The sequence below is a fragment of the Scyliorhinus canicula genome, chromosome 18, assembly GCF_902713615.1.
Source record: "Scyliorhinus canicula chromosome 18, sScyCan1.1, whole genome shotgun sequence".
NCBI classification, from domain to species: domain Eukaryota; kingdom Metazoa; phylum Chordata; class Chondrichthyes; order Carcharhiniformes; family Scyliorhinidae; genus Scyliorhinus; species Scyliorhinus canicula.
Genome location: NC_052163.1, coordinates 38829017 through 38854060, shown reverse-complemented (window position 1 = coordinate 38854060; position 25044 = coordinate 38829017). Strand labels below are relative to the sequence as shown.

General features: G+C 45.8%; 1 protein-coding gene across 2 annotated transcripts in view; it reads right to left on the bottom strand.

Moving 5' to 3' along the window:
* narf (nuclear prelamin A recognition factor) overlaps positions 1-25044 on the bottom strand; it is a 45126-nt gene that overhangs the window by 15714 nt on the left and 4368 nt on the right. For both annotated transcript variants that reach the window (XM_038777110.1, XM_038777109.1), the window contains exons 5-8: positions 18655-18787; positions 15512-15646; positions 5324-5442; positions 927-1056 (exon numbers count right to left, since the gene is read on the bottom strand). In XM_038777110.1, the coding sequence (XP_038633038.1) occupies positions 927-1056; positions 5324-5442; positions 15512-15646; positions 18655-18787 (517 nt within the window). The remainder of the gene's footprint in view (positions 1-926; positions 1057-5323; positions 5443-15511; positions 15647-18654; positions 18788-25044) is intronic.

Sequence of the window (25044 nt, the reverse complement as noted above, 5' to 3'; positions counted from 1 at the left end):
AATATTGAATTGAAACACATCTTCCACCCCTTTTTGTTCCCGTCCTCTTGAAGAGAAAAGTTACTTTTAATCATCTTCTTGCACCTGTCCACTAGTTTCTGATGATTTCTGTACCATTACATCATAATTTTTCTGCTGTCCCACAGTTCCTAATCATTTAGGAATGTGATACCCAGTAAGGAGTTAATCTAATTACTCGAGACTGCTGATACCATTCCTGAAGGACAGTGAGCTCACTGGAAACAAACTGCAAGATGTGCTATTTCCTGGAGTATTGTACTGTAACAACACCACAACAGAACTTATTACATTTGGAACCGGTGAAGGGCCCACCTCCTGGTGTCCTATCGTGTAGAATAGGACAAGAGATAAGAGGCACTAACTACAGGCTATTCAGCAGGATGGGCCCCAGAAATAAATTGATTAACAGTACAATGACTGATAAATCAAATTCCAGTGGCTGGGGAAAAAAGGGAGTAAGGAAAAAAGAAGGCTTATAACCGTTCAATACAGGAGAACCCAGAGAGAGAGAGAGAGAGAGAGACCGGAATCAACTCCTCAGATGACAGCCCGAAGTTGAGAGTTGGCAAAGGAGTACCACTGCACCAGGCCCGTCAAGCTGACAAGCAGGCGGGACGTGCTTCTGGACACAGGTCAACAGAAAACACTTGGATCACTAGTAGATAATCCCAAAAATCAAAAGTAATGACACACTGCAGGTGCTGAAAATCCAAAGCAAAAACAGAAAATGATGGGAGTACTTAGCAGATCCAAAAGCATCAATAAAGGGAGAATGAATATTTTGGCTATAATCCCAATATTTAACCATATCAAGTTATTCACCTAAGCACATTACATCTCACTCCTTATTGTATTCACACAATTTCCTGATCAAACTTCAAAAAAATCTGTTGTAGTAATGTTACCTGAAGTCAATACACAGTCGACGCCCTGGATCTGGTGTACACTGCTGTGAAAGTCTTCACCAAGTGCCTCCAATTTTTTATCGTAACAAGGCGTTATAACTACATGGAAGATCTTCTCAGGGGAGATTTGCTGGGGGAAGAAAAGAGCCCAAAAAAGGTCAAAACAAATTGGTGCTTAAATCTGCTAACATATTGAATGCTGAAATGTCCTTACACTTCTTAAATATTTACAGGTCACAGGTGGAATTATTTGTCTCAATACTGTACATAGGCAGAACAGAAAGGCAGAACAGAAAGTTAAAAACGATGAACTTTTCATCACATAATCTGTGATATTTGCTATCCTGTTTACCGTTAAGGATTGTATTAAAAGGAACATTATTCTGAAAAAAAAACAGCATTTGAATAGTGTAGTCACAACATCCGCACATGGAATCTACAAGAGTTACAGCACAGGAAGCAGCCATTTATAGCATCGTCTGGTGCTAGTACCCCTGAAGTAGCAATTAATCTAGTATCACGCTCTTGCTGTTTCCCTATAATCTTGTAAATGTTTTCTTTTCAGATAATGTTCCAATTCCCTATTAAATGTCTGAATTGAAGCTGCCTCCACCACACTCAGGCAGTGCATTCCAGACTCTAAACACATGCTGCGGGAAAATCTGTTACCTCACGTTGCTTGTGCTTCTTCTGCCAATTCAATCTGTGCCCTCTGGCTCTCGTTCCTTCCACCAGCAGGAACAGTGTCTCCCCATTTTCTATTCTTTTCTATCACAGATGTAAACCATTTCTTTTGGGTTTTGATTGCATTTAGACTCTTATTTTTAAACAGCCAATCCCAGAATTTATGACCAATGGTCTATGCCAGCCATTTACAAAGTCGGGGTCGTGACTAGCAGGTGGGTCGCTGGCGGGTGTAAGGGGGGGGGATCGCGGAGCCATCTGATGGTGGGAATTAATGCGTAACAGCCGCAGCAGCTGGCTTTTAAAAACGCAGGCTGCGGGCAGCACGGTGGCGCAGTGGTCAGTATTGCTGCTCACGGCGCCGAGATCCCAGGTTCGATCCCAGCTCTGGGTCACTGTCCGTGTGGAGCTTGCACACTCTCCCCGTGCTTGCGTGGGTTTCGCCCCAACAACCTAAAGATGTGCAGGGTAGGTGGACTAGCCACACTAAATTGCCCCTTAATTGGAAAAAAAATTGATTGGATACTCAAATTTACATTAAAACATTTTTTTTTTTTTAAATGTCAGCTGCAACTGGCTTTCAGAATTCAGGTGCCCTGTGCACGCGTGCACGTTCATCAGTGTGCATGCCCGGAGCCCAGCAAGTAACACCGCTTCCTCCTGATGTTAGCTCGCTGACCCAGTAGAAGATTTAAAAAAATTTAATGCAGTCTTCCTGCCTGAAGCGACAGCTGAAAACAGGTCACGCACCCTGAAGACTAATGTCACGTGCTCTGGACGCGATTGCGATTCCTCCATTTTGTCGGCCGCAAAGAAGCAACAGGACTGGAACATTTAAAATGGATTGTTTTGTACTAAGTAAGAGAGGTCCAGAGACACAAACAGGCCAGGATCTCAGAAGTAAACCTGCTGAGAGTGTGTCTCAGGAGAACCCACAACAGGACAAGCAGTGGTGGTGTGAGCTGTTCAGCAGAGTCCACAATAGGATAAAGCTGTGCTGGTGTGAGCTCCAACACCTCTGATGAACAACCCATATAGAAATGTAACATTGAATGACAAAACAAGTGAGATCGTGAGGATCAAAGCAGGCTCACCTGTCGCATTAAAGGTAAGCGAAAATGGTGGGTCGCGACAGTCGGTCGGCAGAGGTCGCGAGGCGTTTTTTTTTTTTTCGGTCCTTTTACTCGGTTGCCGGGCGGATGCTTTGTAGGAAAAGAGTGCAGAGGTGTTGTAGGAATGTTATACTCCACTGGGGAGGTTGGTAGATGGATTAGTGGACCAGAAGTGGGTTTAGAAGAAAGGAACTGCAAGAGCAAGAAACTCTTTGTGCAACACAGGGAAAGATGGCTGCGAGCAAGGGGCCAAATGGTCGACGGAACAGTTAGTGGTATTTCTGAACAGAGAAAGTTCATTCAATAGAGGAGGGATGCTCAGAAGGACCTGGCGAAGGTCGTACACCTGCTGATAGCAGGGATTGGACGGGTGGAGCGGAGGCTGGAGACCCAGAGCCAGAGCCACCTCATTGGCGGATGAAATTGGGGTGTTGAGGGAGACCCAGAAGAGGCTCAAGGAGAAAGTGGAGGATTTGGAGAACCACTCCCGAAGATAAAATGAGAATTGTTGGGATGCCAGAGTGCATCGAGGGAGCGGACGCTGGCTCTTATGTAGCCAAGGAAATGTAGCGTTTGAGCGGCCCCTGACGTTCGATTGGGTGCATAGGGTGCAGATGAGGAAGTTTAAGGCAAATGAGCTACCGACGGTGGCGAGGCTACATTGGTTCTGAGGCAAAGAGAAGATCTTGCAGTAGGCCAGACAGATATGGGGAAGTACCTGGAAAGATAATGAGCTCCAGGCATACTAGGAAACTGGCCAAGAGGAGAGCTGGATTCAACTGAGTCAAGGCAGCCCTCTTTACGAAGGGGGCGAAGGTCAGGATGCTGTACTCGGCCCGCCTCTGGGTGACCTACAACGACCACGAGTATTATTTTGAAACACGAGTATTATTTTGAAACACGAGTATTATTTGGAGGCAATGGAGTTTTTGAGAGACAATGAACTGGCAGGAGAGGACATTGAAGTTTGGAGGAGGTGTGAGGAAATGTTGGTTCTCTGTCTTTTTTGCTTTATTGTTTTCTTTCTTTTTTGGTGATGGTTAGGGGAGAACCTCTTTTCTCTTAGGGGTAATTTTTCTTTCCTGTGGGGTTCTTTGGTGGGATGCTGGAGGACTGGGGAGGGTGAGTGCACCTTTTTTCTTATTGTTATTTGCACTATGGAAGTACGAGAATGGGGGCTGGGGTAGGTAGGACGTTTGGCATCATGGGTGAGGGCTGCCAGGCTAGCTAGTCCACAGGAGCATAGTGGGGGGAGGGGGGGCTGAACAGGTGGATACAGTGTTAGAGGGAGGTGGTATTGTTGTTCTGTTTAGGTGAAGACTGCTGACGGGGTGGGGCTGTTGAAAGTGCAATGAGGGAGTTGGTGACGGTGGACATTCGAGGGCGAGCCCGGGAAGGGAGGGGGGTGCATAATGTGGGTTTGTCCTAGGAGGGCTATGGTTGTACAGCAGGGGAGGGAGGGGGGGCAGTGTGTCCCCTGACCAGGTTGGTCACATAGAATGCGAGAGGGGTGAATGGGCCCGAGGACTGAATGGGCCAGTCAACAATCGCAAGTGTACGTCCACTTCAGGAATTTAAAGGCTGATGTGGCATTTTTACTGGAAACGCATTTGAAGATCGAGCACCAGTTAAGCTCAGGAAAGGGTGGGTAGGGCAAGTCTTCCATTCAGGATTAGATATGAAGATGCGGGGGCTGACGGTGTTGATAAATAAGCGGGAAGCATTTGTGATGATGAGCTAATTCAGTTTTAATTGTCAAAATGGCGATTCATTAACAGTTCTAACACCTGGCTTTTCTCAGCAGAGTTCTTCAGATGAAATCATTAATCTGGTGGAAAATACCTTGGATATGTCCTTCAGCGCACAATGACTATGTAAATAGATTGCCATAGGTGGGAGCACAGCACAATGCCTTAAGCCTTGCAAATGAAGAAGGTCATTAGTTTTATTCAGAATATTCTTGGCTGCCAGAAGGTGCACAGCAACGAGTAGTTCCATGAGAGAATGATGGAGCACTTTTCATATTCAATGACATGTTGACCAATACACCAGTAATTCTGTGCCAGCAAAGTTCCACCAACAGTAGATGCGAGATTATGGAAATCAATTTGATTTTTTAAAAAGCTTTGCTCAAGTGCGGGGTGTTAGCCAGGACAACATGAACACCCATGTTGACGGTCAAAGTCCTTTTGCGGAGGAGGAAGGCGGTGATATTGTGGTAATGACATTGAACTAGTATTCCAGAGGCTCTGGCGAATGCTCTGGCACACACGCTGTCAGCATTTAAACTAAATTAATAAATCTAGAACATAAAGTTAGTCCCAGTAATGTGACCATGACAAATATTGTTATAAAGACCCATCTGGCTCATTAATATCTGTGCCCTTTGTCCGGCCCGGTCTACATGAGACTCCAGACCCACAGTAATGTTCTTGACTCTTAACTGCCTTCTGAAATGGTCTAGCAAGCCACTCTGATCAAGGGCATTTAATTAGGGAATCACAACAAATGCTGGCCTTGCCAGGTGTGCGCACATCACATGAAAGAATAAAGAAAAAAAATGGAACCGTGATCGAGGTTAATTAATCACACCTTCATTACCTGCTTTTTGGCAAAATAGTCCTTTATCAGAGACCCCATGACCTGCTGGGGGGATTTAGCAGTGCAGATGTGGGGAAGGACAAGGCTGCCAAGTGCTTTTTCAGCATACCGAATCCAGCCTGCAAAAGATTAACATTGCACTTTTTAAATCAATGGCCACAAGAGTTTGTTGTACCACTTTCCAGGAATACACATCGATCACAATATCTAGGATATAGAATCTATAGAAGAATCCACAGAAACCCTACCATGCAGAAGGAGGCCATCAATTCTGCAATGGCCCTTCGAAAGCACATTCTATCGAGGCCCCCTCCCGTAATGCTCGTAACCCTGTATTCCCACTTAACCTGCACAACATCTCTGGACATTAAAGGGGCAATTTTAGCATGGCCACCCCACCTAACCTGCACATCTTTGGACTGTGGGAGGAAACCGGAGCACCCAGAGGGAACCCAAGCAGACACGGGGAGAAAGTGCAAACTCCACACAGACAGTGGCCCAAGGCCAGAATTGACCTTGGGTCACTGGTGCTGTGAGGCAGCAGTGCTAACCACTGGGCCGCCGCCATATAATAGTGAAGGGCTCTTCTTTTTTAAAAAAATTTAGATTACCCAATTATTTTTTCCAATTAAGGGGCAATTTAGCGTGGCCAATCCACCTACTCTGCACATCTTTGGGTTGTGGGGGCGAAACCCATGCAGACACGGGGAGAATGTGCAAACTCCACACGGACAGTGACACAGAGCCAGGATCGAACCTGGGACCTCAGCGCCGTGAGGCAGCTGTGCTAACCATTAGGCCACCGTGCTGCACTTGTGAAGGGCTCTTCTGTTGTTCATTTGACATATTCTTTTTTTATTGACCACTGACATAGGGTGCGTCATCACATGCCAAGTATTACATTCCTGTCGTTAAATAACCTGCTTAGTTTAATTGGAAAAATTTTAGGTTGGAATTATTAGGAGAGCTGGGAGATGCCTAGAACTATCACTCCACTCCTCGACCAAGTGCATTACATCTCCTTCAGAATGTTAACAGATGGGATTGCCCAATCCTCCTTAAGATTTCAATAAGCCACCAACACCCGATATTTAAATACAACGTCAGCTTCAGGAGAAAACAGAAACCAGTGCAACTCACATTGAATCTAAAAGAAGACAATACTAATGTAATATTTGACAATTTGTACGAAGAGCTGAACTACTCTATGTCACTTGTTGATAAGCTTGAACACACGGAAATGTGCTTACTTTATGCCTTCACCCAGTCAGAACCAGAAAATTAAGGAAAAACAAAGTGACTCATTAATGGGAATAGTGTAGCATATGTTTATGGTTCACAAGGAGGAATTGAACTTTATTACTGAGAGATTGGATTATCACCATGACTCAGTACATTCACTTCCTGCTGGAAAATAAAATAGCTGAACAATTCAGATCTTGCTTTCTCTCAGTAAAGAGTTCTGACTCCACAAAAACAGTGAGGATACAAGTGCAAGACATGCAGTTCAAATCACAGACAGGTTATTGGTATACCCTTTGGATAGGTTATACGATTAGTCATCGTGCAGTAGAGGTACACCTCTCACCATGTGATGTTTAGGATCCAAGATGGCTGATCAAGTTCAATGCACAATCTGCAGGCTCTGTGACATACAGGGCAGATAATGTGAGAAGGATTGGAAAGATGAGGTGTTTGGAGGTTTCTGTGCCCTATTCAACATCTCAACTTCACATTTGCATGCTCCCAATGAAGCCTCTCGGTGTGTTTGACGCCTTCCCAAATCAACCTTCTCCATTTTGGGTCGGTCACAAGCCAATGGCTCTATCAAGTTGGCGAGGATATTTGCCCTCATCAGGCGTGCTGTAGAGAAAGAGTTTCTATTGTCTTCCTCAGAGTTTCCTGCTGTGATTGTGTTTTGAAAAGAGCAGCTATTTTAGGAGTCTGGTGCCAGGCGTGCGAGTAACATGTCCTGTCCATTGGGACTGGTTTTTGAGTGATTAGCACTGGAGATCCCGGTGCTCAAATCCTCTTTTTCTCAGTCAGCCGAAGGCAGAGCTGGGACATTGGAGGTGGTGAAGAACCTCAAAGTTTGCAACTGCCTCTGGTCAGAGGAGGCTAAGATATGAAAAACTATCCTCATTTACCAGGATCTTGTCATTGATCTTAATAGATGGGAGTGGGAATGTTGTGCTTTGGGACCAGATTGAAAGAGGAGCTTCATTTTCCAAGAGTTTAGGGAATGAACCATTTTCTCATACAATTTTAGAGGAGTCACCCCCACAATGACCCGGAGCTGAAGTATCTCCGAGCAAGTGTACATATGCATAATCTGGATTCTGTTTACTTTGATGAAGTACCCATTTAAGAAACTGTACTTTTAAATTCATCCCACAGTTGGTTGTTTTAGTTTATCTTATTAACGAAAAGAAGCACATGAATCATCTGCATGCTGAAGCTCGATGGCAGAAAGTTATTTTGGTTTTGGACTGAAGACAGCATATGTTGAAGAGTTTCCCATCTGATCTGTAGATTATTTCCAGGTCTTGTGTAATTTGCTGGAGATTTGGTGCAGTATTTCATAGAGGAATTCGGGGGACACTGTTGTGATGATTTAGCTGTGTTTGACCCAGTCTTCTCCGACTGGACCTCCATTGGTGAGGATCACAGCTTACAATCATAGGGTAGAAGGAGGATGGTGCCAAATTTCTAAAGGCAGTCAAATTGGAGGAGGATAGTCCATAAACTTCTCAAGACTGACAGTCAAAGATTTTTGAGATTGAAAAAGGCCATGTACTGGAGTTGTGGCTGTGCCTTGCATTTTTCTTGGATTTGTTGTGCAGTGAAGATTATGTCCACAATGGGTAAAAACTGCACAGTGAGTACGGAAGGAGCTTTGGCCAGTGGGAGGCGGTGACGGAGGAAGATACTTACAAAAGATCTTCCCTATAGTTACCACAATGAGATTTGTCTCCCTTCTTGAATGTAGCCACATTCACCAGCCTGAAATCCATGCCTCTTCCCTGATTATGAATACAAGGTTTTGCTGTTGCATCTCTGACATCTTTCAGAATTTTGGCAGGGATTCCAAATGCTCCAGAGGCTTTTGTTGCTTTTCAGTTGTCTTAATGGCTTTTACCACTCGCTCCAGACTGGGTATTCAAGCTTAAGAAAGAGTCTCAGTTGAGGAGCTCTTAAAATTTTTCTGTCCAGTAAGCACTGACTGCCTCACTGAATTTGCTGAGCAGTGTACACGTTTGGCTCTCAGCGAGGTGGGCGCTCGAGTGATTGGGACCCAAATCATCCTGACAGTGCTGAATAAACCATGTATATCATTGGTGTCCACAAGTTGCTGGATATCCCACTCTTTGTATCCACAATGTTTTCTTTATGTCGAAAGGTTTATGCTGTACTGTTGCCTACAGATGCCTGAAGGGCTGCTGATTTTCACTTGGAATGTGATGTCAATGAAAGCTTTGCATTTACATTCACTTAGATCCTGTATCTCTTGATCGCTTTCGTCAAATCACTCACAATGTTTCCTGATAGAGGAGTTGAGGCATTTGTTCTGGTGAATTATAGGGTTGACCAGGCAATATGGGGCACACTGTCGTCCTGGTGGACGGAGGTGGAGAGGTTGGCAGTGAGGCTCTGACTGAGAAGGGCCACTTTGGTGGGATCTTTGATGGCTTTGATGTTAATCTTCTCGTGATATTGTTTCTGTTGTTTGGGAGTGAGACTGTTGGGAGTTGGTAGATTCGATAAGGCGATGTCCTCTCCCCTCGAAGGAGAATCAATTTGTTGTCTGCTGACACTTGGGCCAGGGGTTTATGAAGAATCCCTCTCTGGTCTCACTTGTTGCCTCAAGTATAGACGCATATGCGCTGATGACAGGGACACACGGTTTCCTTGTGAGGATGGCAATGTCAAGGCAGTCAAATTCTTGAGCTATGATGGCAGTGCAATGCTTGGTCTGTCACAGTTGGGGATGCCCACGAAGGTCCTGATGTTCCAAGTCCCATGTGTCATTTTGATGTACGTCAATCACCATACAAGCTTGACAGTAACTTTGCCCAAATGCAGGGATATGCCAAGACAATCGAAGGCTTGGGTTTGCTGCGAAACATTCGAACAGTCTGTGCTTATGTGGTTGCAGGATCATACGTTACTTATGATCCTCCTCCACCTCTGTCCACCAGCGAGTCCCCCACCAGGCATCCCCATCACAATCTCCCCTCACTCTTCCAGGTTCTTGCTGCAGTACCCTCTACTTGCATCTAGCAAACCTCACGTCCAGCCTCCACCCCTCCTGTAAAACTCTCTCTCCCTCGTACAGGATCCCCCCCCCCCCCTTCTTTGCACCAGCACTCTTGAGGCTTTCTTCCTTCTTGCCCCAGCCCTTTTCTCTTGGTAGAGTGACCCTGGCTACTATTCTCCAGCTCTCCTCAGCATTGCCCTATTTCTGCTCCGAGCCTCTACCCAACACATCTCAATATATGCATCATGAAACATCACTTCTTTATACTCGGGTCACATTAATGATGATTTTGTGTACATTTTGTAAGTGGCACAAACAGGGGCTATTTCAACACTGAATCCACCCTTGGTGATACTTGCTTCAAGTTGGTAAGAGATTTTTTCAAAATCCTTTCTCAATTGAAAGCTACTCTGGTTTACCCAGTTTAGCTCAGCTGGCTGGACAACAGGTTTGTGATGTAGAGCAAGGCCAACAGCATGGATTCAATCCCCGTACCAGCTGAGGTTTTTCATGAAGGCCCTGCCTCTCAAACTTGTCCCTCGCCTGAGGGGCTGTGACCCTCAGGTTAAATCACCACCCGTCAGCTCGCCCCCTCAAAAGGGGAAAGTAATCAATGGTCATCTGGGACAATGGCGACTTTACTTTCTAAAGTCCATAGCAAGCTCCATTGGATCCATCATTTCAAATAATTTTGATATTCTGGCATGCCAAATGATACCTTATGTATCTACAAAATGTTGTTTCTGTCAAGAAGAGGGACTTGGAAGAAAGGCAAAAACCTACAAAAGCTACTAGCTGGCAAATGTTTTCCTCCAAAGTTGTAGACTGCTTCATCAGAAAGCAATCGAGGATGAACAACTCAAAAGAATTAGATACCATATAGAACTTCAACAGAGATATACCGAATCTATAATTGGTCTAATGGCTCTAGCACTTTACAAATTTGTATTTTAACACCAGCTGCTTACGTTTATCTGCAGACCAATACTGGAACAATAATAACATTAGTGATGTAGGATTTCCTGTGTAATCAGAGCCTACCAGTCATGTTATATTATTTTCAAATTTACTTGTTTTTCTTTCCCTTGTTGAGATTAAATGATTGCCATATGACTTGCACAGTTTCACAACAGTTGACTGATGAACAGGGTCACTGTCATAGTCTAACAGATACAATAATAATTTCTGCTGAGTCACGGTTGGGTGCATGAGCAAGAAAACAAACTCCCTACTGGTCGATTTAAAAATAAAACAGAATTGACTTTTCCAATTTAGGAAGGGCATAAAGCTATTGCACATAATTAATAAAACATTCCTTCACCCATTGGAAAATATTTATTTTTCAGTAAAGGTGTCCCCCACTTGAAGTGTGTTCTAATAATGCATTCTTGTTTTAATGGATTAGGGATGTTCCCCAATAGTGCTGCTGCCATTTTCATTTTGGCATGGTTACGGAGCATGCTCAATTTCTTTAAAGGATCACACTACCACATGCCGACCTGCTGCTTCCCCCTTCGACCCTCCAGAATCCCTTTCTGACCTCCCGACTCGCCGACCCTCCCTGTTTGCAGTCCCTCCCAGATTCCCCTCCCTCTCAATCACAGCTCCTCCTGCTCCCTTCCCTTTTGCTGCACTTCTCATGAGCTCTCACTTACAGCAAGGGGGGGGGGGGGGGGGGGGGGGGGGGAGAATGGCAGAGGGGGACGATCCAGCGAGTGGGAGGAAAGAGGCAAGTCAGGAGAGGCAGCAAGGTGGAGCAGCGAGTCAGTGGAGACAGAAAGCAGAGCAGCGAGTCAGGGAAGGCAGTGAGAGGGAGATGCAATGAGCTGGAGCCATGAGGTGGTAAGCAGCAGGCAAGTTGCCAGAGTTAATAAGAGTTTGTGAAATATTTTTTTTTTTAATAGTTTAGGTTCAAAGCGGCCAATATGTTACAGACCAGAGAAAGTAACGCACACCTATTATATATTTTCTTATGGGAAAGTGACTTTAATTTAGAATGATAATTTTTTGAAACACATAAGGAATGCTTAATGAGGAATTTCCTCTCCTTCAGGCAAGGTCCATTCATTCTGTCTATGAGAAGATCAATAACATTCCTTGTTTAATCCAGTATTTATACTGTTTAAGACAAGACCCCTCAAATTTTATTAGGCAAGCGACAACATAAATGCCAAATCAGACAGGGAACACAAGCAGATTCTCCTAAGTCAAAAATCAACATACTTTTTTGTTTCTCAATAAATTTAATTCTGTCTTTCTGTAAATACATGTCAAGACCAAGTCTTTCAGCTGCTCTCAAGGCTCAGGCATTCAAAATATAGGGAGTACAAAACATGGATTCAACTGGAAATTACCTGGGATCACATAGTATTATAGAGAAAATGTTTGACAGAGTCTATTTCCCTGGAGCAGGGAAAGTCAAAATGATTTAATTGAAGGTTTTTTAAAAATGAAGGGTTTTAAAAGGGGGAGATTATTTCTCTGGAGAATCAGTGACAAGGGGTCATCAATTTAAAATACCAATAACAGAGCACAAGGAAGGGGTTCGAATAAATTTACTTATGCAGTGAGTTGTTAAAGTGTAAAATGATTTGCCGCAAGGAAGTCACCGAAGTAGAGACAACTGCACTTTTGAGGAAAATTAATTGGTTTCACATTTGTAGTAGAGAAAAATACAGGCCTATGGAAGGCGAGCTGGACATCAAGATTAGTTTTGGTTTGGAACAAAGGAATTAGGAGCAAAAGTAGGCCGTTCGAGTCTACTCCACCATTCAATCAGATCATGGTTGGTCTCTACCTGGTCTCAAATTCCCCTCCTGACTGTTCCTAATATCCCCAATTCATTTTTAAAATCATAAATATATCTTTCTCCTTCTTGAAACATAGAACATAGAACAGTACAGCACAGAACAGGCCCTTGGGCCCTCGATGTTGTGCCGAGCAATGATCGCCCCACTCAAACCCACGTATCCACCCTATACCCGTAACCCAATAACCCCCCCCTTAACCTTACTTTTTAGGACACTATGGGCAATTTAGCATGGCCAATCCACCTAACCTGCACATCTTTGGACTGTGGGAGGAAACCGGAGCACCCGGAGGAAACCCACGCACACACGGGGAGGACGTGCAGACTCCGCACAGACAGTGACCCAGCCGGGAATTGAACCTGGGACCCTGGAGCTGTGAAGCATATATGCTAACCACCATGCTACCGTGCTGCCCAAAATATCCCACACACCTATAGTCACCATCATCCCAGATTGCTTTGAGGGGGAGAGCTGACTGCTGGTGATTTAACCTGCGGCATCACATAGTATTATAGAGAAAATGTTTGACAGAGTCTATTTCCCTGGAGCAGGGAAAGTCAAAATGATTTAATTGAAGGTTTTTTAAAAATGAAGGGTTTTAAAAGGGGGAGATTATTTCTCTGGAGAATCAGTGACAAGGGGTCATCAATTTAAAATACCAATAACAGAGCACAAGGAAGGGGTTCGAATAAATTTACTTATGCAGCTGACTGCTGGTGATTTAACCTGCGGCACCTCCGGCACGGAGCAAGTTTGAGGAGGCGGAGCCTTCATGAATAACCTCAGTCAGCTGGTATGGGAATTGAACCCATGCTGTTGGCCTCACTCTGCATCACAAAGCAGCCATCCAGCCCACTGAGCTAACCTGGCCCCGATTAAAGATTCAGACTACATCACACTATGGGGCAGCGAGTTCCACAAATTCACTACCCTCTGCGAGAAGTAGTTAACCCTAAATCTGCCACCTCTCAACATATCTGTGACCTCTCATTCTAGATTGCCCTAAGAGGGGAAACATTTGTTCTACGTTTACTTTATCGATCACTCTTAGTATTTTATATACCATTTTATATACCTCGATCAGATCCCCTGTCATCCTTCTAAACTCCAGTGAGCACAAGCCCAAACTGTTCAATCTCTCCTCATATGTCAACCCTTTCATTCCCGGAATCAATCTGGTGAACCTCCTCTGAACTGTCTCCAGTGCCACCACATCCTTCCACAAATAAGGAAACCAAAACTGGACACAATTCTTCAGGTCTCACCAACACCATGTACAATTACAACAACATTTCTCTACTTTTATATTGCCATGGATAAGAACTGACAGACGCAATGGGCTGAATAACCACCCTGTTTACTCTTAGTTTAATATTTTGCGGACGACGCTTCAATAGTCATTCAGCATTCAGGCACTTTCATAAGGGATTGATTCTGCGTCATCTGATCTTGGTGTGTGTCCGGCTCAAAAGCAAAGGTCAAAATTAAACCATTGTCTTTCGAGGCAGCAGACAGCCACTCCATCAATAAAAGATGTCAACTTATAAGATGTGGAGATACCGGCGTTGGACTGAGGTGAGCACAGTAAGAAGTCTTACAACACCAGGTTAAAGTCCAACAGGTTTGTTTCAAACACGAGCTTCCTCACCTGAGGAAGCTCCTAGCCCCGCCCGGGGAGGGGAAAATCAGCCCCGGAAGTGGGCGTGAAGGCTGCGGTGGGTCACGGCCTGTCCCACGGCAGCCTGTACGATTCTCCGCATTTGCGGAGAATCTCGCCCAGAATGTTTCGAATTATCTTCGAGAGAACAGTGAACGCTGGATCATTGAATATATACAAGGCTGATTAGACAGATTTTTGATTGACAAGGGAGTCAAATATTATGAGGCAGGAAGGAAAATGGGAATGAAGGCTGCGATCAGATCAGCCGCAATCCTATAGAATGGCAGAGCAGGCTTGAGGGGATGAATGGCATTTTCTTATGTTCTTAAGTATGCTACATCAATGGGGCTGTTTAGCACACTGGGCTAAATTGCTGGCTTTGAAAGCAGACCAAGACAGGCCAGCAGCACGGTTCGATTCCCGTAACAGCCTCCCCGAACAGGCGCCCAAACGTGGCGACTAGTGGCTTTTCGCAGTAACTTCATTGAAGTCTACTCGTGACAATAAGAGATTTTCATTTCATTTTTTCAACTACTGGACCTGTATTTTGTGAGACAAAAGTACAGGACGTATGGAGTGTATGTGTGTAGGAGGATGGTGGGGAAGAAGAGAATGCTTATATATAGAAATGAGACCGATGACCATTGTTTCACGCTGGTGGTGTCAACCGAGAAGATCACTTCAGGAATTACATTTTTATCCTATCCTCGTGACAGTGTATGTTATTGGTCTATGTCTCTTAACAACTGCATGGTTACGTATATTATGGGATATGTTGTAGACCTACTGTAAAACCAAACCTTAGTAACAATCTTTATTAGTGTCATAAGTAGGCTCACATTAAGACTGCAATGAAGTTTCTGTGAAAATCCCCTGGTGCCACACTCCGGCACCTCATCGGGTACGCCGAGGGAGAATTCAGAATGTCCAATTCACCCAACAAACACGTCTTTCGGGACTGGTGGGAGGAAACCGGTGCACCTGGAGGAAACCTACGCAGGCACGGGAAGAAGGTGCAGAGTCCGCAAAGACAGTGACCCAAGCTGGGAATTGAACCCAGGTCCCTGGCGCTGTGAAGCAACAGTGCAACCCATGGTGCTACCTACATCTCAACACTATTTTCTGATTCAAAATGTTTCGCAACAGTTTCAGGTGGATGGAAGAATCATAAAAGACAAAAAAAAACATATTGAAATACACAAAATAAATAAATTCATTAAATCTTTTCTTTAAAAAAAATCCCAAGAGGAAATGTGCATCGCCCATCTGCCCTGCAGAAATTGTTCTAATGATCAGAACTATACAATTTATAGTTCATTCACATTTATGAAAGAAACACACTTACGGATACCAAAGTCATTGATATATGGGAGATGTTGGGTGGCACCAGCAGTTTTAAATGTTATTTCAGCAACTCGCATTTTAAAATTTAGTTTAAAGAAAATTACCAAGTGGATTACCTGGGCAAGCAGAGGCAAACATTGGTAAAGCATGTTGGTCTTGGCTTCTCTGGTGAAAGCGCTGAACAAATTCCCGTTGACTCTCAAGAAGGCTGAAATCAGCTGCCAATGTCATATTAAAGACATAATGTACTCCTGAAAAATAAAGCATATAACATTAATTGTGAGCAACAGTCAATTTATTTTGCTGCACGAAAGCAGTCTGTAGAATTTAACTTTAATTGAACTACTTCTTTATTGTACTGAAACAACTATTATACAGAATCTGATGTAACAGTAATTAAATTTTCTGTCTAGAAAATGTAATCTTTTCACTGTGTCTACTTATAACTGATTGTACACTTACACGAATGAACAACAGTGTGGAAAGTTTTAGTTCAAAGGAAAAGCTAATAGCCTCAGGCAGAGAGGCCAGTGACTGCACATTTGCTTTCAATGTGAGATTGAAGTACTAATGAGAAACCATTTCACTTTAAAATTGGTTTTAGTACAGAAGCTCAAATTCAGGATGGGTACCAAATAGCGCTGCTGTTAATTATTTAAACATTTCATCATTTTCCAGTGTACTGTTTCAAACTTGCAATTTGCCAAGATCTTCAAACACTATCTGGTTTAAAAGACCCTTCTTGAAAATGGTTAAGAGTAAATTATCACACCTTAACAAAATCTAATGTTGATGGTGAGACTGAGGAAACTTGGACGCGATTCTCCGATAATGAGGCAGAGTGTCCGCGCCGTCGTGAAAGCCGTTGCGTTTCACGACAGCGCGAAACGGCCTCGGGCACGATCAATTCAGGCCCCGTTAGGGGGCCAGCAGCGGGGCCGCGAGAAACGCGGTGGGCGTGGCGCCAGAGTGGCGTCGCCATCGCGTGACGACCGGATGATACCGAGACGTGTCATTTAAAGTGCGTGATCCGCGCACAGAGGACCCGACCGATGGAGATGGCTGAGCCCCGCCGTGCCGCTCCCAGGTTCAGGGACAGTGATCTGGACACGATGCTGGACGCCGTGGAAGAGCGCAGGGCCATCTTGTGTCCAAAACGTGGGCACCGGCAACCAGCTAGCACTGTGAGGCGCGGCTGGCGTGAGGTGGGCACCGCGGTAAGCGCTGTGAGGCACACCCCCTGGTCTGGAGAACCATGCCGCAAGAAGCTCCACAACCTCACGAGGGCTGCCAGGGTAAGTACCCAGAGGGTTCCCCTGGGGTACTTACCTCCTCCCCCCTTCACACTGCACCCCCTACCACTGCCCCCAAGCCCCCCCTTTCAACCCACTCCGTGACACATACCCCCCCCTAAACCCCTTTGTGAGTGGGTGCAGTGGTGGGGGGGGGGGGGGGGGTAAGGGGGTGGAGGGCATTGTGAGTGGGTGCAGTGTCAATGCCCTCCACCCCTTACCCCCCCCCCCCCCCCCCGACACTGCACCCACTCACAATGCCCCCCCACCCACCACACCCAACTCCAGGTGTCTAATGATACATGCCTTATTGTCATCAGCAGGCCCAGGGACGTTGCGGAGAAGCCCCCGCCATCCAGATGCAAGCACATCCGCCCCCACAGGCGCACGGCAGAGGGGGCAAGGAAGACTGACAGGGGGCCCTCCCCTGAGGCTGTGGCACTGGAGGGGGGCGCACAGAGGACGGACAGACACGACAGGGATGAAGAGACGACAGACATTGAGGACACTGATGGCCGTGAGTCAGGCGAGGAGAGGGCCGCGAGCCGGGACAGTGACGCACATACTGGACACGGCACCTAACGTGGGCCGCAGACTAGTAACGCAGGTCCAAAGATCGACCCAGGAGCCCCACACCTAGGGACAGATGATTAGCTTGTGTTTGCGGCATTGCTGTCACCCACAATGTCCACCATCGCAGATACACTCAACTCGGTTGGGCACATAAGTGATGAGGCTTCGGGGTCACTTACTGCTGCGCACCACACAGCCGATCCGGTACCGCAGGTGGAGGTAGGAGCAGCCGAGGGGCTGGACGGTCGGAGGGCAGCCCAGGCCCAGCACACAGCTGCCGCCCAGACAGCTCCCGGGTTCCTGGACCCACCCACAAACCAGATGCATTTGGAAACCCTGGGAGTGGACAACGGGATGACGGGCGTCTTCCAGCAACTACAGACGTGGTTGGAGGACTCCATCCGCGTCCAGGAGCAGGGACTGGTGCCAGTTATGGCTGCCACCCAGGCCGACACCGCACGGGTGGCATCCGCGGTTTCGGCCATGGGTCAGGTTCTGCAAGGCGTGGGGCTTGATGTGGACACGTCATCCGTGGCCCAGGACAGGGCTGCCCTCTCACAGGCAGCCATGTGCCAGAGCCAACTGGACATTGCCGCCACGGGGTCTGGCCCAGTCTCAGCAGGCCATTGCCAAGAGTATCGGCGGCCTTGGCCACGTGCTGGGTGGCGTCGCAGAATCGCAGCGGGAGGTTGTTGCCTTTGTCGACGGCAAAAATGGCTACCTGCAGGCCAGCCACTCCCGCAAACATTGCTGAATGGTGCGCGAGCACGACCTACACGAATTGGGGGGGGGGGGGGGGGGGGGAAGAGTCGACAACAACAACACGGTCAACGATGGCGCTTTGGCACCTCAACAGCCAGGGACCATGGGATACATGGGTGCCCCGGCTGCCCTGTACCGCTGCAGACACACATGCAAGCTTCGCCCTGCCCACAGTCTCCATCCACCGCGCACTTGAGGAGCAACTTGCCTCGGCCCATCAGCGTGACCTGCACTTGGAAGCGTGTCTTCGCCACGGTCCTGCCAAGGAAGCCAACCTTGATGATGCCGTTCTCGCCGCCTGGGAGAATTGCGGAACGGCGTTGAATTGGCGCCATGGGAAAAATTGGCGCGCACGGTGATTCTCCCATACGGCGTGGCATGGGAGAATCATGCCCCCGTTGTCCAGGACTGGTGCTAACTGTTTGGAAGTAGTACACTAAAATGTCACATGCTTGCTTTCTTACAAAATAAATTATTTGCTCAAGAAAAGATTCTTGAAAATAGAAAAATAAATTGATAATTTCCACCTGGTAATTGAATATCTTAGGTTTACTGTCGCTTCCGTTTAGATGTTGCATATTGCAATCAATTGGATTGACGCCAAAAGAAATATTAAAATCAATATTACTTACCAAGGCCTTTCAAGAATCCAGAAAGTCTTTGGATTACTTCGGTAACGTTTATACAATGCTTTGCAGCAAAATAGGGTACAGACTGAGGGGAAATTGAAACTACCAGCACTTTGTGTTTGGATACATCACATCTCTGCATAAAAAGGAAAGGACATATCCATTAGCCAAACCCATTAATCAATAAGTAGTTACTTTATACTTAAAGAGCTGCTAGAATTGCATCTCCCAGGCTTCAAACCTAGATTGGGTGGAGGCCTAGGGACTGCTATGTAGAGTATTGAAGCAGACTCTCAGGAGGGGGAGGAGGAGGAGGAGGAGAAAGACTGCTGGGACAGGATGAGAGAAGAAAAGGTTCAAGAGTGCTCCGAGTTATACAGGCTCATTGAAAGTATAGTTGTGTGATCTGAGAATTAGGCTCAACTATGGTATCCTCCATGGACAAACAATAATTGCTGACTTTGTATAACCCCATATATGGATGATGTAAAGGAGTTGGCACACAAAAGTCATCATCTTCTGGAGGGATGGAGAGAAAATTGAATAACAATATCAAGTTGCTACATTTGATGCCTGCACTCAAGCCGATTTCCATATTTGCAGTACGAGATATTGCCAATAAAATAACATGATTCGCAAATCACAGATTGAATGCAAAAATGTTGGACAATAATAATCACAAAGCAATCTCGACTGCATAAATAACTCATTCAAGTGTTTAAGAGTTTGATCCCATAGAAACACTTACACCAGTAAGTAGCCTATAAGAGTACAATATTCCAGCTTTACCTGTAATTATTGAGACACCCACCCAAGAGCAATCCATTTCAATTACAATTTAAAAATCATTACTAACCACTGAAACAATTCTTATTATAGCTATTCCATTCGCGTCATCACAAGTCAGCCAATTGTACTGCAATGACATTTCATAAATGCAATCATGAATATGCTAGAATACAAATAGCTTGGATCTTTGTATGAATAAGTGAATCCTTTGAATGTGACTTAGGAAAAAAGGGCATTCTTTGCTCTTTTCAAACCTCTGAATTATAATTGCTACTTTTCACTATGTTCTGTATTACAAACAATTAAAATTTGTTTGGCAAATGAGGTACAATAAATGCCTGACTTAAAAATTTAAGAACTTATATATTTCATTCAGATGTATTAAATATAGTTGACTGCTTAGATAGGTTTTTGATTCTTGGTGCAAGCACATCATGGCTAAGGACAGCATTTCAGCGTCCATCCGGAGATATCCTCGACAAGGTGATGGCCTTCACTACATGGACTGAAGTCTTATTAGTTAGCGAGTTCCAAGATTTTCATTAAACAATTATGAAGGAAGAGCAATATATAAACAGGAATGTGCTGCAAATACTCAGCTGTTGTGGCAGCATCGATGGAGAGAAAAACAGTTAACGCTTGGAATCAAATGACTTCTTCAGAACTGGAGGACAATAGAGATGTTGGGGTGGACAGAAAGAACAAAAGGGAAGCTCTGGGAAAGGGGTGATTATTTGACAAAGCTGCCATGGAACAAAAGGCAAATGGAGTGGTAATGGTTGTAGTAAAGAAACAAAGCATTGGTCTAGATCGAGAGTCAATGGTGGAATGAGCAGCTCGGTCTGCAAGCAAAAACAAAACAAGGTGAGGATGGTTACATGACAGAAAGAAAAATGAAGGAATTGGTTCACAGTCCTAAGTTCCGCAATTCTGATCTCAATGTTAAGTGCAGAAAAGTGCTTAAATGGAAGATGAAGTGGTGTTCCTATAGTGTGTGCTGCGCTTCACTGGAACACTGCAGCAGGCAGAGGACAGAAATGGGAGTACAGTAAGAAGTCTTACAACACCAGGTTAAAGTCCAAAATGTTTGTTTCAAACACTAGCTTTCGGAGCACTGCTCCTTCCTCAGGGGAATGTGAATTCCTCCACCTGAGGAAGGAGTAGTGCTCCGAAAGCTAGTGTTTGAAACAAACATGTTGGACTTTAACCTGGTGTTGTAAGACTTCTTACTGTGCTCACCCCAGTCAATGCAAGCATCTCCACATTAGAAATGGGAGTGTGAGAGTACGGTGGTGAATGAAATGGCAAACAACCAGAAGCTCGGGATACTGGCTGCGGACTCTCTGGAGGTTTTCAGTAAAACGATGTACCCCAATCCCTATTTGGTCTTCCCAGAGTAGAGTCCATTATGAGCAATGAATAACGTTTGCTGAATTACAAGTATATGTAAATCAGTGCTACACCTGTAAGAGCGTTGGGGATCCTGAATGGGGAGAAGATGTAAAAGGGCAGGTGACACAACTCGTGATTGCATGGGAAAGGGACGAGGTATTGGGGGTGATTGAGGAACGGACCAACGTGTCACAGGGAGAACCGTCCCTTTGGAATGCTGACAGGGGAGTGAAGGGAACATGTGTTTGTTGGTGGCATCATGCTAGAAATGGAGGAAGGTGATCCTTTGAATATGCAGCCTGGTGGGGTGGAAAGCGAGGAAAAAGGAAACACTAGTACAGTTCTGGGAGGAAGGGGTAAAAACAGAAGGGCGAGAAATGGATCCGACACGATTGAGGGCCCTGTCAACTACAGTGGGTGGGGGAGGATGGTGTCTTCATAAGTATCAGGAGAGCTGTTGTAGAAGATTACATCATAACAAATGCAACGGAGATGGAGAAAGTGAGAGAATGGGAGTGGAGTCCTGACAGGAGGCAGGGTATAAATAAGTGTTGTTGAGGTAGTCAATGTAGCTGGTGGGTTTACTATGAATATTAGTGGCCAGCCTATCGCAAAAAATGGAATCAGAGCAGTCAAGGAAGGAAGGGAACTATCAGAGATGGACCACGTGAAAGGAGAGAAGGGTGAAAATTGGAAGTAAAGTTTTTTTTTATAAATGTTTTTATTCAGTTTTCATATTTTATATTGAACAAATTACAAATTGTTAGGAGAGAAAAAAAAAAACACGCAAAAATTAACATACATATTTACAGGTAAGCATCTTCGTAGTAGTAACTGCGCCCCCCCCCCCCCCTCAACATGTTTATTTAGTTTGGTTTTGGGCCTTAGCTAGCCATCAAACCCCCGTACCGAACCTGTAGCCCCCCCCCCCCCCCCTCCCGCTACCTTCCCCCGACTATTCTTCCTCTTGTACATTGGCCACAAATAGGTCCCGGAACAGTTGCATGAATGGCTCCCACGTTCTGTGGAAGCCGTCGTCCGACCCTCGGATGGCAAATTTGATTTTCTCCATTTGGAGAGATTCCGAGAGGTCGGACAGCCAGTCCGCAGCTCTGGGCGGTGCTGCTGACCGCCAGCCAAACAGGATTCTACGGCGGGCGATCAGGGAGGCAAAGGCAAGGGCGTCCGCCCTCCTCCCCAGGAATAGATCTGGCTGTTCTGAAACCCCGAAGACCGCCACTATCGGGCATGGCTCCACCCTCACTCCCACCACTTTGGACATAGCCTCGAAGAAGGCTGTCCAGTACTCCACAAGTCTGGGGCAAGACCAGAACATGTGGGCGTGGTTGGCCGGGCCTCTCTGGCACCGCTCACATTTGTCCTCCACCTCCGGGAAGAACCTACTCATACGGTTTCTCGTTAAGTGGGCTCTATGTACCACTTTTAGTTGCGTCAGGCTGAGCCTTGCGCACGTGGAGGTGGAGTTGACCCTATGCAGTGCTTCGCTCCAGAGTCCCCACCCTATCTCCATCCCCAGGTCGTCCTCCCATTTCCTTCTTGTTGCGTCCAGTACGGTGTCGTCCCTATCTACCAGTCGGTCATACATGTCACTACAGTTCCCTTTCTGTAGGATACTTGCGTCCAGTAGGTCTTCCAGTAGTGTCCGTCGTGGCGGTTGTGGGTATGTCCTTGTCTCCTTTCGTAGGAAGTTTTTGAGCTGCAGGTACCGTAGCTCGTTCCCCCCAGCTAGCTGAAATTTCTCTGTCAGTTCGTCCAGTGTTGCGATCCTGTCGTCCGTGTATAGGTCCTTGACTGTCAGTGTCCCCCCGTCCTGCCTCCACCTTTTGAAGGTGGCGTCAGTCAGTGCTGGTGTGAACCTATGGTTGTTGCAGATGGGAGCCCTGTTCGACATTTTGGTCAGGCCAAGTTGCTGCCGCAGTTGGTTCCAGGATTGGAGGGTGGCTGTCACCACTGGGCTGCTGGAGTGTTTTTTGGGTGGGGATGGGAGTGCTGCCGTGGCGAGGGCCCGGAGGGAGGTTCCCATGCAGGAGGCCTCCTCCGCACGCACCCACTCAGCTTCTGGCTCCTGGATCCATCCCCTTACTCGCTCGGCTGTTGCTGCCCAGTGGTAGAATTGTAGATTCGGGAGGGCTAGCCCTCCCCTGGTTTTTGTTTTTTGTAAGACCTTCTTTGGGATCCTAGCATTTTTACCCCCCCATACGAACGCCATGATGAGTTTGTCCAGCGCTTTGAAAAAGGCCTTGGGGATGTAGATCGGAATGGATCTAAACAGGAAGAGGAACCTGGGCAGTACGTTCATTTTGATCGTCTGAACTCTCCCCGCGAGGGAGAGCGGGAGTGTGTTCCATCTTTGCAGGTCCTTTTTAAAATTGGAAGTAAAGTTGATGAAATTTTCCGGTTCTGGAGTAAGAGCGGGATATGGCATCTGTACGGTCACAATATACCAGTAAAAGAATTGGAGTAGGGCCAGAGCAGCAGAGGAACAAATAATGCGCCACATACCCCACAGAAGGAGGCATAACTAGGACCCATGCAAGTCTATTCCCCACACCATCTGGAAAACAGACAAACCTGGCAACGACAGGAAAATGCTCCAGTATTATACCCGAGCAAGGGAGCAGATGTATGGGAACACCACCACATTGAAGTTTCTCTTCAAAGTCACACACCATCTGACTTGAAATTCTATCAGTGTCCTTTCACAGGGGTCAAAATCCTGGAACACTCTTCCAAACAGCACTGTGAATGTACCCACACCAAAGGTGACTTACCACTACCTTCTCAAAAGGCAACTAGGAATGGGCAACAGATAGAGGCCTTGACAGCAATGCACACATCCCATGAAAGTATAAAAAAACAATTCAAACTGACATAAATTAAAATACTCATTGCATCCAAAAAAAACCTCAGGTCACATGTTCTGATGTGATATTACTGTACCGAGCAGGTATAGCATAAAATATTACATCATGAGGTTTATTCTGAAGTAATCTCATAGAATTTACAGTGCAGAAGGAGGCCACTCGGCCCATCGAGTCTGCACCGGCTCTTGGAAAGAGCACCCTAGCCGAGGTCAACACCCCCACCCTATCCCCATAACCCAGTAACCCCACCCAACACTAAGGGCAATTTTGGACACTAAGGGCAATTTATCATGGCCAATCCACCTAACCTGCAAATCTTTGGACTGTGGGAGGAAACCGGAGCACCCAAAGGAAACCCACGCACACACAGGGAGGATGTGCAGACTCCGCACAGACAGTGACCCAAGCCGGGAATCGAACCTGGGACCCTGGAGCCGTGAAGCAATTGTGCTATCCACAATGCTACCATGCTGCCCTGCAGCATAAAAGATCTACCTAATTAAAAGAGGCTTTCCATCAGTCGCCAACTTGACATGGAACTAAAACTACTCCACTTAATTCATACTGAAGATTCAGCAAGTTCTAAATAACATCAATGTATTCTGCTTTTCAAAGATTATCCTCGATCAGGGTAAAAATCAGTACAATCCAAAGTCTTTATAGAATACATTTACCCAAAATGATACAACTGGCTTGTAATCAAGGTGAAATCGCTATAATTACAGGCTGCATCTAACATTCAAACTCTCTGTTGTGCATGTTAAGGACAGCCAAATCAATTAATTCAATCCTTGCCCTCAAGTGACATAGTCACAGAGGTTTACAGCATGAACAGGCCCTTCGGCCCAACTTGCCCATGCCGCCCTGTTTTTACCACTAAGCTAGTAGTCCCAATTGCCCGCATTTGGCCCATATCCCTCTGTACCCATCTTACCCATATAACTGTCTGAATGCTTTTTAAAAAGACAAAATTGTACCCACCTCTACCACTGCCTCTGGCAGCTCGTTCTAGACACTCACCACCCTCTAAAAAAATTGCCCCTTTGGACCTTTTTGTATCTCTCCCCTTAAACCTATGCCCTCTAGTTTTAGACATCCCTACCTTTGGGAAAAGATGTTGACTATCTACTATATCTCATTATTTTATAGACTGCTATAAGATCACCCCCAAGCCTCCTACGCTCCAGGGAAAAATCCCAGTCTATCTAGCCTCCTCTTATATCTCAAACCATCAAGTCCTGGCAGCATCCCAGTAAGTCTTTTCTGCATTCCTTCTACTTTAATAATATCCTTTCTATAATAGGGTGACCAGAACTGTACACAGTAT